Genomic DNA, 14,787 nt, shown 5'->3' with positions numbered 1-14,787 from the left:
TCCCTTTGTTAAAGCATCGGCACCCTACTCTGTCTCTCCTGGAGACATACACTCACATCTTGTATGCTGGTGGCCATAAAGTTAGCTTACCCCTCTTGACAATCAATCCTCCAATTCATATTGATTGTCAAAAAAACATCTTACTGTTTCTTGAGACAACTATTCTACCTCAGGGATTTATGATAATCTTAATTTTTTTAAGTATTCCATTGAGGTCATTACAAAAAAACAAAACAAAACTGGTGGGGCTAGGCCTGGGAATATTTCTTAGTGGCACAAGCATAACTAGATCCCTAAGACCCGTTGTGAATGCCCACTGGGCATGGCAGTGCGCCTGTAATTATACTGCACAGACGCTAGAGACAGCAGATCCCCAGGGCAAGCCAGCTAGCAAAACTAGCTGCACCTGTGAGCTGTGGGTTTTATTGAGAAATCCTGTCTCAGTGAAGAAGGTGGAGAGAGATTGAGAAAGAGTCCGTTTATCAGCCTTTGGCCTACACACACACACACACACACACACACACACACACACACACACACTGCATACCCGTGTGAATGCACACATGTACATACCACATATCACACACAATCTAGGTATCTATCAATAAAACAATTATAATCCAGCTGATGCATGACTAGGTCATTGCATGGAAAATATTACAAGGAAATTTCAGCATCTGCTTGTGTCCTCAGGGCAGCTATGTAAATACATGTGGGTGTATTGACAGAGGTTGGAGGAGGAAAGGACACATTGATGAACTGTGTAAAATGATGGGTGTTTTTTAAATGTATCTTCTAAATACAAAAAGTGTATTCTTACATAAAATGGATCTTGCCTTTAAAAAAATCATTTTCTTTAGAAATGTTGCTTGTACAGTAAATTAGGAAACAAAGACTTCTCCAAGGCAGTCAGAATAAAAGCAAAGGGGGCCCGAAGAGCAGCTGTGTTTGTACCTCATTAAAAGTTGTGTGCACACTTGTGAAGCCCTCTGCGAGGTGAGCGTGAGCAGGAGGAGCATTTAGAAAGCACTTCAAAGAAAGCCTGTGAGGAGAGAACCTGGCTCTCATTTCCCCAGAAAACGTCCTTTGTCCCAGATGGCTTTCTTTGATTTCCTTTTTATTGATTAGAGCTTGACTGTATTCAAAGGCTGCAGGAGAGGATTTGTGTTTTCTTTCTTTCTTTCTTTCTTTTTTTTTTTTTTTTTGCCTGGGTAGAGGGAGAGCTACAGCATTCGCACAAGCAGGCTGCCAGAGAGCTGGCAGAGGGGGCTCTGGCTTCACTTGAGTAATTTACAGACCGTCTATTTTGGGTCTCCCTAGCCCACCCCACGTGGTACTACTCAATTAAGCTCATCAGGCTTTTACAAAAAAGGAAATGAGGCTTGTTTATTCGTGACACTCCTCAAAAAGGGAAAAGAGAAATGATTGTCTCACCCAGTCCCTCCTCCCTCTGGCCTCAGCTTCCAGCCTCCTAAGGTTGGAAAGGACAGGTGACAGAGTGTCTTGCTCATGTCCTCTTTGGGATCATGATGTGACAGTGGTTCCATCTCCATTTGGGGGCCTGCATAGTTTGTTCTCAGGATCGCCCAGATTGGAGAGGTAGCTTGTGCCATGAGTGTTGTTCTTTTGTACAATTATAGGAATAAAGCTGGAGAAGGGGAAGGTGGTAGTCCCGAGTGGAAATCCCAAGTGAGTGGGATCCCAAGGTAGGGGACCACGTGGGAGAGCATAGCAGGTTCCATAGCAGATGAGGGTGACCGAGGTGAAGGGAATAACATGCTAGGCAGACAGAGCTTAAATGCGTTTATTTAGAAAGGGGAGTGAGAGGGGAAAGGGAGAGACATAGAGACACTAGGAACAGAAGAGAAGAGGAGAGAGAAAGAGCAGAGCTGGAAGGCAAAAAAAAAACATGCAAAAGAGAGCGTAAGTGGGCAGGGGTCTGTCTTTTAAAGGGGTCCTTTACACCTGCCTGCAGACTAGTACTCATGGAACCCTGAGCTGACCAGAGCCCTGCCTGAGTTCATTCTGCCAGGTGACAGGGGCAGGCCAGTATAATGCCTGAATCCTTACAATGAGTACTGGTTAACTTACAGTGCAGTCACATTCCCACAGATCCACTGTGAATTAAAAATATCGGAAGCTGAAGACATATTTCATCTGCCTGCTGCAGCCTGCATCATCATTGACTCCCGCTGTGGTGACGGTGTGATCCTCAGTGGGGTGCTCCTGGGACACGATAGGGCCTTTAAGATTGGACATAGTGGGAAGTCTTTAGGTCACTGGGGACAGACCATCAAAGAGACCCTCGATCTTTCTCCTCCTCTCTCTTGCATCCTAGCTGTTCCATGTGGTCCAGAGAAGGACCAATGCAAATCTGTGGTGGCTGTGCCTTGGGCTTGCAAATGAGTGTTTATTAAGCACATAATCGCATAAGAGCAGCAAGTAGCAGGTAAACAGAGGCTGTAGGCCAATAGCAAGCCATCATGCTGGGTGTTTACATCAGACACATGTCTAAGAGAACAAACAAGGGTAAAAGTATCAGGGTTCACAGTCCCTCTGTGGTCCAGCTTCTGGCTTCCATCCCCACTGCAGACATTTTCATTCTGAGGGATGACCAGTAGTGACCTCTGTTGGAGATGGTTTGCCATCTCACTGTTCTCAAAGGCACAGAGTTTTTTAACCTCCTTAACTGTTGCTGTTCTCTTTTCTCCCTCTTACAGAATTAGGGAGCAGCCTGCCCCCAAGACAGGGATCTTTGGAGGATACTTTGAGGCTAACATGATTGGATCTGAATGAATGAAGGGAATGATGCCTGCTTCCAGAGCTGGCTTCTCAGTGAGCTTGAACAACACATGACAATTCACCAGTACATTTCTATGTCACCAGCCATGATACAAGTGGTCTTGTTCCACTATGAGCTGCCACTGCCATATGCTGCCTCACCGCAGGCCCACACCACAGCAAAGGGGTCAGCAAAGGGGTCTATGAAACCCCATAGACATCCCCTCTTTGTAAGTTGTCTCAGGCATTTAGTTAGAATGGCAGAAATGCCATCTAACCTTTCGAACATCACAGTTTAGTAGCACAGCACACCTGTGGACCGGCATCTCTCCTTGTCCTTTCATGGCTGGTGGAAGCTATACTCATCGTTCACAACACTGCAAGGGAGAAAGTTCTCATAGCCCCAGTTCAGGCAATGATCAAAATACTAAATTCAAAGACAATGTGGAAAAAAGAAATTTCAAGTTGAATTGTTGTCAGTGAGACTATCCATATCAGCATGCCATGTGTTCCCAGGGTAGCTATGAATGTGGCCTGACTCATTTGTAAATGATAATGTCATGTTATAGTTTCAAAAGATTGGGCATCCCTGTTCTATATAGGAGCAGACAGATGGGCATTGTGTTGGCCTTTGTAGAGAACATGAAGATATCTGGTAAGGACAAAGCATATAAAACAAGGTTGTACGATGCAGGGAGCAGGCTGGTTTCAATTCAATGGGAAGCTTGGATGAGAAGATGACATTTGAGATTCCATGGAAACTTCGGGACTCCTGCACTAGCCATGGTGTTATTTTCCTTTGTTCATTTTCTGTGTGTGTGTGGGCGGGGGGACACATGTTTGAGACCTGAGGGGACATCCAGTGTCTTGTTCTCCATCTCTCTTGACCTCGTTCCCTTGACACAGGGTCTCTCCACACACACACCCATCCCCACATAGCACTGGGGTTACAGGCTTGTATGTGGTCATACCTGTCTTTTTTTTACATGAATTCTAGGAATTTGGACTAAGGCCCTCATGCTTGGATAGCAAATGCTCTTACCCATCTCCCCCAGGCCCTAGCTTTCTCAATAATTCCTTCATTTATCTTACTCTTGCTCCTAAGACACACCTCTCTCTTATTTGAAATAGAGATGGAGGTCCTACCTGCCTCTGCAGGGGTCTCCAGCACACACCTGTTCTGCCTATGTGGGAAGACATCTCATACTTCTCACTGACCAACCCAACAATAACAACTTGAAATTGCCTGGGGCGGGGTTATTTATAAAAGAGAGTCTTAATTTATTTTTTTAAAAGCTAAGGTCCTTTGGAAAGGTCAAAAGGACTTGAGTGAGAGACTCCTGAATTCTGTTCCATCTGTTGGGGAGCCAATTTCCCTGCAATGTTTCTCTACAACAGGATAAGCTAAACACAATCCTACTTACATTTTAAGGTCTGTCCCCAGTTAATTCTTCTCCAGGAAGCCTTGGTGGCCACATCCTGCTGAGGGTGGGTCAAACTTCATTCTCTCTGGTATGCTGGGCCTTAATGATGCCCTTTTAAATGGAGGTTAAGTTTACATAATATCAATGTGATCATTTTAAAGCCTACAGTTCATTGGCACTGGTACCCACAGTGGTATACAACCATCATTTCTACCTGATTCCAGAACATTCCACCACTCAGACAAGGCTCTGGATCCACGGTGTGGTCACTCTGCATACCTGTTCTTCTCTGATCCTGGAGAACACTACTGTGCTCTCTGTTGCTGTCTCACTTCTCTTGTTACTGGAACAAAATGCCTGCAAAGAGCAGCTTGAGGAAGCAAGGGTTGCTCGGCTCATCATCCGAGCTCTCAGACAGTCATGGTAGGAAAGGCCCGATGGCGGGAGACAGAAGCAGCTGGTCACATAGCATTTGTATTCAGGGAGGGGAGCAATGCATTCTGGCCCTCAGCTTGCTGTAGCACTGTCGGACCCCAGCCCATGGGACTGTACACCCCATATTTAGGTGGGTCTTCCATCCTCAGGTAAACATCCCCACAGACACACCCAGGAGTACCCCTCTTAAGTGACTTAAAACTCAGTCAAGTGGACCCTCAAAGTTAACCACCACAGTTTGTATGTTTTGTGTGTTAATAGGATCATACAGCACATGATCTTTTGTATCAAGCATGTTTTCCAGGTTCACTCCTCTGTTTACAGTTGTTTTTAATTTAGAGTGTGTGTATGTGTGTGTGTGTATTCATTTGTCTGCACATGCATGCGTGTTTGTGCATGCACACATTACCACACACGTTTGGAGGTTAGAGGACCACTTTCGCAAGTTGGTTCTTTCCTCCCATCATGGGTTTCAGGGATGGAACTCAGGTCCTCGGGCTTGCACAGCAAGCCTTTACCCACCAAGCTGCTGTGCCAGCCCTCGTTCCTTCCTATGATTGAAGAAGAGTAGATTGTCTACACACACCACGGTGCTTCTCCACTTACTGATGGACTTTAGGCTCTGGGCTGCTGTGAATACCAGGAACATCTGGTGCAAATTTGCTGGATTTTCTTCTCTTTTGGTTTTGGTTTGTTGTTGTTGTTTTGAGACAGGGTCTCTCTCATTGTGCAGCCCAGGTTTGTGTTGAACTCATGAGCCTCCTGCCTCTGCCTCCCAAATGCTGAGGTTCCCCCACCTAAAGCCTGGCTCATGGATAAGTTTTTGTGTGGATATCTGTTTTTTCTAATAGCAGAATTGCTAGATCCCATGGTGGCTATGTGTCAGAATGTTGTATGTATGTATGTATGTATGTACGTTGTACGTATACAGTGTATATGTGGGTGTTATATGTATTGAGTATATACATGTGTAGGGTGTGTATGTGTGTGTGTGTGTGTGTATCTGTGTCTGTGTCTGTGTGGTGTGTATGCACATTCATGTGAAGTCCAGACATCAATGCTGGAGGTGTCCCTCAGTCACTTGCCACCTGATGTTTTGAGACAAGTCTCTCCCTGAACCTGGAGTCACTGATTGGCTGGGCCAGCTAGCCAGCAAGCTCCAGGGACCCACTGGTCTCTGCCTCCCCAGCATTAGATTACAAACAGTGCTGTCCACTACCTTTTATACAGATGTGGGGATCCAAACTGTCCTTATCCTTGCTTAGCAAACCCTTTACCCACCTCACCTTCACCTGGCTCTAGACTTGAGACTCTTGAGCCTCACAGCTGAGTGTTTTGCATTTCCACCAGCTATGGCCAGAGTTTCAACATCAGGACATCAGTTCAGCTTTTGTTATTTTCTGCTTTTGTGTATGTGTGCACGTGTTTGTGGGTGTGGTGAAGAACGTGTGTGGAGATGAGAGGACAACTTGTAGAAGCCAGTCCTCGCTTTCTGCCCTGTGGGCTCTGAGCTGTCTTGACGGTCCTGTTTTCTGCTTCCATGTATTCACTTGTTCATCTTGATGGGAACCATGAAAGTGGGCATCCAGTCCCTGGTGCTGGGACATACTTTTCACCTCTTATCACCTCGTAGACTGTGTTTGGCTTGCTGCATGCCTATGATTGCCCCTTAGCTGCCAAGATTAAAAAGAGGAGCTGAGCTTGCATCCTGCCTCTGTCATGCATAATATGAACAGCATGGTTTGGATGGATTCTTTCATTTGTAATGTGGGAGCCTCTAGAGTTGCTGGAAGGACAGAATAACAGCCATACATGGGACTGAGTCTGGCCTATGCCGATGTTTTGCTGACGATTCGCTGTTGTGGTCACGACCATGACACCTCTCCCCTCCAGACTAAAGATCCAGAAACTAATGAATGAAGCTTGTTGGATGAATCATTGAGCCCTCTGTTCAGTTAGCCTTTTCTTTAGTTCTCACTAACTGTCCCCCAGGCTGCACATTGATCACTCCCATGATGAACAAGCAAAAGAGCAGCTGGATCAATGTGCATATTTCCTCAGAAGGATGGGAGGGGACGCTACGGTTCTGGTGTGGGGTGGACCTGGGAAGAGAAGGGAACAATAAGCTTGAAGCCTACAAAAGCAAGAGGAACAAAGAACCCTGTTTTACTTAAGGCAAGAAATAAAGGGCTCCAGGGAGCTGCCTCAGAGGGTCCAGTTGGTGGCCCAGTTGAGGGAAACATCGGGTCTCTCTGCTCTTGAAGGTGGCAAGAAGGACTCAAGGGGTCCCTGGGTACTGAGGGTTCAAGCAATGGTCTCCTATCCCCTCCCACTTCCTATGAGAATGGCCAAGGCTGAGCAGCCTCCCATGACGAGAATCACTGAACAGTTTGCCATGGCTTCCATGGATGTCTCTAGAATACAACTGTGCCATACCCCAGCCATCTTACCCTTCATTTTGTTTTTTAAACACTAAGTTTATTCTTTCATGTTTAGGCAGCTTGACTGAGCTATTAATCCCTCCGGTGACCACCACCCCAGCTCCACAAAGAAGGCATTATAAGTCTTGTAGATTTTAGAAGGAATGAGAGAAGTGTTGTTTTGGATTATAAACCTGGGAAGAGGTTTATAATTTGGATGGCTTCTGGCCTGGGCTCCCTGGAATCTCAGCCTTATTGACCAGGAAGACAGATGGACCTGCAGAGTCAGATGCTAAGGATCCTGCAGGCCCCTAAGAACCAGCAGGAGGCCACTAGCAACTATATCAGGGGCCCTTGGCTTTTCTTATGACCCAGGGTACCCAGTTCAGCTTTCCTTTCTTGAAAATCTGACCCTCCAGACCAGGGTAGAAGAAACCTGAAAGAGGAAAGATAACTGGAAGACATAATGGCAAGGGCAGGTCTCATCAAACAGGTAATGGGAGGTGTTAAGGAAAAAATACCCAATGACACATTTTTTTCAGTCCTGAGGTGGAAGGAACCCTTATACTTGCTGGGCAAATGTTCTACCACTGAACTACATCTCCAGTCTCATCAGAGACACTGTGTGTGTGCACACACATGCATGTGTGTGAGCACACCAGTGGCTGTACATATTTGTGAGTGTATGTTTGTGTGGTTATGCACTTGTCTGTAGGTGTGTATGTGCTTGTGCATATGTACATACTTGTGTGGGTGTACACATGTTTGTGGGTATGTATGTTTGTATGTGTACATATTTGTGTGTATATGGGTATGTACATATTTATGTTTGTGTGTGCATGTATTTGTGTGTGCATTGTTTACATGTTTTTGTAGGTGTATACATGTGTGTGTACATGTTTATGGGTACACATGTGTATATGTGTACATATTTGTGTGTATGTGTGATATTCATGTTTGTATGTGTATATGTTTATGTGTTTGTGGATGTGTACATGTTTGTGTAGGGGTGTAGATGTGTATAATATGTTTGTGGGTATGCATATTTGTATATGTACATATTTGTATGTATATGAGTATGCACATGTTTGTGTAGATGTGTACATATATGAAGAGTGTCTATGTATTTGTGGATATACACATTTGTATATGTATATTCTTGTGTAGGTGTGTGTACACATTTTATGTAGATGCATATGTATGTGTTTGTATGGATGTGTAGATGTTTGTGTGGGTATCTACAAAATATTTTTCTCATTCACTCTCTACCTTAGTTTTTAGTCAGGACCTCTCACTGAACACAGAACTCACCAGTTGAGCTAGGGTGACCTGTCTGCCAGTGATCTGTCTCTGTGCTCCTCCCATTCCTGGCACTGGAGTAACCATGTGCCACCACACCCAGGTTTCATGTGGGTGCTGGGATCCAAAAGCATATCCACATGCTGGTGAAGAGATACTTTACCATTGGAACAGTCTTTCCAGTCCCCAAACAACACTTTAAGAAGCAGTCAATTAGGCTTAGTCTGGACCATCCTGATGGCACTAGGAACACAGCAATGAGATTTTGTAGTGGGTAGAGCTTGGGCTCTATCCTCACCCAGGATCATAATGTAATAGTACCGAGGGGTACCTCCAAGGGCAGAGGGGCTCTGTCTAAATCAGCCTTGCTGAAGATTGGCCAGGTGACTGGGAATGACAGAAGAGGAGGAACCTGAGACATTGAGGACTCAGATCTTGACAGCAGGGATTCAGGGCCAGGAAGAAGGCTCAGAGGGAAAGGGTGCCCCCAAACTACTAAATAAATAGACAAAACATAATTTTAAAAAAAGTAAGGGAGGGGCTCTTAGTAAGTGAAGTCAGCATGCCCTTTGGTTAAACTGGCTTTCCACAAGTAAGCACACAGATGGATCCAGGACTAAAGTCTGTCCATGCAAAGAATCTTCCTCAGTTGCCAAGTGGGAACATGGGCCCAGCACTAATAGGCCTTCCTGTTTTTCAAGCAAAACAAGAAATCCTGTCTTTTTAATGTGAAATAGCTTGGTCTTTAAAAGTACATAATAATTAGTAACTATCTATTTGAAAGTGACATGAGCCAAACAAAATGCTTCCGTGGGCTGCAAGTTTGAAATCTGTAGTTAAGTGTGAGGTTGTTTCTTGTTTATAGGCTAACTTGATCTGTATAGGATCTGGTTTTGTTGTTTTGTGTTTGAGACAAGGTTTTACCCTGTACCCTGGCTGGCCTGGAACTTCCTATGTGGACCAGCTTGGCCTCAAACTCATCAAGATTTCTCTGCCTCTACCTCTCAAGTGCTGCAATTAAAGGTATGCACCACCATGCCCAGACCATATAGAAATCTTTTTGTGATAAACATTGTTATAGAATTGCCACTTGCCATCAGTTTGCTGAAAAGAGTAGATAGAGAATATGGATGGATTCATGCATGTATGCATGAGTAAGTAGCTAGATGAATGGGAGGATGGATGCACACATGTATGCATGAGTAAGTGGGTGGATGGATGGATGGATGGACACATGTGTGCATGAGTTAATGGATGGATGGGAGGATGAATAAAACATCTTTAGAGACATGTTCTGAAATATTACTAATAAAATGGTGTATGTCTAGGAGCTACTTCAGAATCATATATGGGGTCAAATGAAGATGTGGAAATCTAGATTGACCATGGGGTAATCACTGAATATGAGAGATAGTATACATTACAGTTCCTTGGATGTTTTTGACTTCTAATATGCCTGGAAGTTGACAGTACTAAGGATGCTTATTTTAATGCCCTGATCCCCTAGAGATGCTTTGGGAGGAATAAATAGGTAAAATTATATCCTACTTGGGACTTATTTTAAAACATTCAGCTAATTTTTTGTAAGTAGAGGCAAGTGTAGATAAAGCACCATTTGGCAAAAGTTTATAAGTAATACAGTTGGGCAGTGGGTGCATGGAGAATGATTCACTACTCTAAAGTGGCTGACATTTTTTTAAAAATAATTGTTTAAAACATAGGCATGAAAATGAGTGTTCCTGTTTTTTAGGCAGCATAGAGTCATCTGTCCTGAGTATTTGTATAGATTTTTCATGGGTGTGATAGCCCCGACATAGAGGGAAGTGGGGCTCTTTGGTGGGAGAGGTAATGCGCTGAGCATGGTTGCAGTAAGGGGTGGGCTCTGTTGTTAGCTACTGGTTAAGAACGGTATCTCCCAGGTAGCCCTCTACTGATTACTAAATGAAGTAAATAGTTGCCTCTTGGACTCATTATGAAGATTAAATTGGTTGTTATATGTAAAGCACTTAGCCCAGCACTTGGTCATCACTACTGTTGTTGCAATGTTGGTGGTTGTTGTTGCTGTTAAATGCCCTAAGGGCAAAAAAACCACTTTCTGAGATAGACAAAATAATTGAATGCAGAAACTAAAAGAAGTCAAATATGACTTAGTCGGTGAAACACTTGTATTCCTGATGATCCCCAGAACCCCCATAAAAATTCTGGCCATGGTAGCACATTCTTGTAATCTCATCATTGGGGAGGCAGAGATGGGAAGATCCTGGAGACTCACAGGGCAGCCAGTTTAGCCTAGTTAATAAGCTCCAGACCCATGAGAGACCCTATCTCAAAGGATGTAGATGGTGTTCATGAGGATGACACCCAAGTTTATCCGTCCTCTTGCTTCCATGCAAACTCACACACATACACATAAAGGTATTCCCCACCACCACCATGTACATGCATACATACACACCCGTGCAAAAGAAGCACAAGAAAGAGGTACCCACTGTCAACTGACCTATCCTCAGCCACTTGTTCATGAGTTTCAGGAATCAGCTTCTTGTACAGGGGACACAAAAGGAGTAAAATTAACAAAGCAACCATGGGATTTTCTTTCCTGCAGAACGAAGTGGAGCTGGGGGAGCTACTTCTGTCTCTAAACTATCTACCAAGTGCAGGGAGACTGAATGTGGACATCATTCGAGCCAAGCAGCTTCTGCAGACTGATGTGAGCCAGGGCTCAGGTACGGCACCATCCCATCATCCTCCACATCTCTAAGGGGTGCTCTGTTGTTTGAGGGATCCAGTTTGTGCAGTGTGTGTGTGTGTGTGTGTGTGTCCTGAATGCTATTGATGGTGGACACTATAAGGGTGTCCACATAAGGGTGACAACATTTAGAACTAGAATGCTAGTTCAAAAAGAAAATATAAACAATCAGCTATGTGTTAGGATGAAACAAGTCATCTTGCAAACCCTAACACACCTGTTACCAGGTATGATAACTTCTGAAATCCATCTTCTCTTTGAACTTACAAGTAACTTGCTTTTCCCATACCCTATGCCTGTAATGCATATGTCATGCTCTAGGTGGCGATAGTGACTAGGCATTCTGATAGACAAGGAAGGTGGAGCCAGCCTGGGGGAAGGGTTGCAGCTCATTTCCTGTGTATCATAATTCTTTATAAATCCCAGCTCTGAAAGAACTACTGTGTTGTCTGCTTCCTACAAAGACCAGTTCAAACACATTTAACAAAAAGCCCAGATTCCAGTCCACCTGTATGTAGCTTCTTCTACAGCTGAGCATGCCATTATAAATGAAGCATGGTTGCTGGGCTCCCTCCCTTCAGCTCAGTGGTAGAAATGCCATCTCCCCCTCACCACCATCCCTAGACCCAATAGCCAAAGGAAGTTGTTTGCAATGAGGTGACAGCTGAATCTAGGCTGTACTTTGTATTCTCAAATGCCACACTATAAAGTGGAGGCTTCGAGGAAGGAGGACTACAGTGGCTGGAGCGTTCTAACTCACCACTGTGGAGAGGCAGGATGCTGAGACAGAAGGAGGTCAAACTGCCTGCCACAAAATGTGTTTGTGGTGCTTGCAAAAGATGTGACCTTGGAGGCATTACCTAACCTCTGTATATCTCAACTTCTTCATCTCAAATATTGTAAAATGATAATATTTATCTAACTGGGCTGCTTAAATAAACATTAAATTCAATAATGTGCACAAATCCCTTTCTAAACTACAAAAAGACCAAAGCATGGCAATTCTAATTCTGCCTTCGCTCTTCCCCCATGTGTGAGCTGAGAGCCCACTGGCCTGCCAATGGCTTTCTGCTTTTGGATAGCCTTCAACTTGGTTCTGCTCCACCAGCTAGATCTTGAGCGAATCATTCCTTGTCATCTTTAAGCGTGCAATTTCCCCATTTATAAAATGAACACAATGCCTAAAATGTGGGGGGGGGGAGTTCAATAAGTGCTAGATGTGTAGAGGAAGAGGAACAGGAATCAGCAGATAAGAAGACAGCTGTGGAAACCATGGGTGGGTAACAGAACAGTTGGATACATGGGAGAATGGTTAGGTGAAAGTAGGGGTGGATTGATGTCTGGATTAGTAAATGGATGAGCGGTTAGTTGAATAAATGAATCAGTGGGTAGATTGATAGAAAACATGAAAAGAGCTCAGTAGTAGAGCCCTCACCTAGTGTGCTTGAGACCCTAGGCTCCATCCCCAGCACTGCAGACTGTATGGAGATGGGAAGGGGTTAGGTGCTTACTCTGTTACATAGATAATAACTTGGAAAGATGGATGGATAGACTGATGGACAGATGGGTGGATGGATAGAATGGTGAACGGTGAGTGTTTTGAATGACTTGATGAATAGATGGGAAAGAATAGATGAGTGATTATATTCATGGATGGATGAATTGGCTGAGAGGCAAAAATTATGGATGGATAGACGGGTGGGTGAATGGGAGAGTGGGAGAATAACAGGATGGCCGGGAAGTTGAGGAGATGAGAGATGGCTAGATTAGGTTCCCTTGCCTCCAGTATTCTACAATGTTGTATCCAATCCTTCAGACCCCTTTGTAAAAATCCAGCTGGTACATGGACTCAAGCTTGTGAAAACCAAGAAGACATCATTCTTAAGAGGAACAATTGACCCTTTTTACAATGAATCCTTCAGCTTCAAAGTTCCCCAGGAAGAACTGGAAAATGCCAGCCTAGTATTCACAGGTAAGACAGCATTCTAGACCCTGAGGAAGCCCTGGTGAGGCATGTTCAACTGCTTGCATAAAACTGAAGGCATCCAGAGAAAGTTACACCTAAGAACCTGGTGTCTGGCATTCAGCTACCTAGATTTGAACCCCTACTTCCTATCCACCAACTTGGACAACACCCATACAGCCTAAACACAATTGTTATGTCATTGTCAGGAATCTAACTCAAGCTAGATTCCTTGAAACTGCTATATAACTGAGGGCTTTGGCAAGTTATTTAACTCCCTGGGCCTCAGTTTTCTCATCTATAAAATATGGGCAATATTAGCTCTTGTGTTATAGGTTTACTGTGTTGAGTAAATGATTTATAACCTTTAAATAATATCTGATACGTATTATGCCAGCTTTAATGATGATGGTGGTGGTACTATTGTCGGGAATGGTGGTGGCGGCGATGATGATGAGGATGATGATAGTGATGGTGGTGATGCTGACTATGAAGACGATGGTTGTGGTGGAGTCAAGTTGCTGGGTTTAATATAAGTCTAGAAGGCTTGGTGGTGGTGCACACCTTTAATCCCAGCACTCTGGAAACAGAGGCAGGTGGATCTCTGACTTCGAGGCCATCCTGGTCTACAGAGTGAGTTCCAGGACAACTAGAGCTACATATATGTGTATGTATAGAAAAAAAGTGAGGTCACCTAGCTCAGGAAGGACAGTTGTAAAAGGCATGGAGAATATAATATTTAAGTACAGGTGTCATATGCCACTCTCTGGTAAAATTTAATCTACTTTACTGGGGTATAATTGTTTTAATCTTAGGAGTTATTAGTTATCTGTTACTGCATAACACATCACCCTAAAATTTAGTAGTATAAATAAATCATCAAAAATTATTTCATAGTTCCTGTCACTCAAGAGCCTGGGCATGGAGCTAGGGTTGGGGCTCATGCTAGAGTGCTTGCCTAGCATATATGTGGCTTGGGTTCAATGCCCAGCACCACACAAATCAGGTGTGGTGGTATTCACCTCTAATCCCAGCATTCCAGAGGATCAGAAGTTCAAGGTCAGCCTCAGCTACATACCAAGTTTGTGGACAGCCTAGGCTGCATGAGACATTGTCTTAAAAACAAAACAAAAACAAATACAAAATCTGCTCAGGCAGAGCTGTGATGTGCTCTGTAGTTCTAGCTTGTCTGACGCCCCTCCAGGAGTCCTGCAAGTGGGGCAAGTGGAAACTTTCTTCTTTTTAGATACAGTCTAAAATACTTGCCTCTAGGTCTTTCATGAACTCTTGCCCTGGCCAAAATCTGTTTGAGATGCTGAAGAGGTGGCTTAGTGGGTAAGAGTCTTCACTGTACTAGTATGAGGTTCAAATCCCAGCACTCATATAAAAACCAAATGGCTGCATGGACCTGTAACCTCAGTACTAGGGGCCTCCTTGACAGTGGTCATCAGATTCTCAAGGGAATGAGGAGGTAGATGACACTCATCTCCTCCTCTGGGTTTCACTACACACACACACACACACACACACACACACACACACACACACACACACCGATGAAATTTTCAAAGAGTACATTGAAAAGGACATTTTTGAAGTTGTTCATGAATTCCACAGTTATACACTAAACATGTCCCCATGCCCTGACACTGTTTTCAAGTGTTAAGGACAGAGCAGAAACCTAGTGGATTGTATCTGGGCCCTCAGGATCACTTG

At 44.2% G+C, this 14,787-nt stretch overlaps 1 protein-coding gene across 9 annotated transcripts in view; it reads left to right on the top strand.

Moving 5' to 3' along the window:
• Positions 1-14,787, top strand: part of Syt17 (synaptotagmin 17) — a 62,468-nt gene that overhangs the window by 26,274 nt on the left and 21,407 nt on the right. For all 9 annotated transcript variants that reach the window (XM_051192774.1, XM_051192781.1, XM_051192778.1 and 6 more), the window contains 2 exons: positions 10,965-11,085; positions 12,925-13,080. In XM_051192774.1, coding sequence (XP_051048731.1) covers positions 10,965-11,085; positions 12,925-13,080 — 277 coding nt within the window. The remainder of the gene's footprint in view (positions 1-10,964; positions 11,086-12,924; positions 13,081-14,787) is intronic.

This window comes from Phodopus roborovskii, unplaced genomic scaffold (genome assembly GCF_943737965.1).
Source record: "Phodopus roborovskii unplaced genomic scaffold, PHOROB, whole genome shotgun sequence".
Classification (NCBI taxonomy): domain Eukaryota; kingdom Metazoa; phylum Chordata; class Mammalia; order Rodentia; family Cricetidae; genus Phodopus; species Phodopus roborovskii.
This window is presented reverse-complemented; position numbering and strand designations above follow the sequence as displayed.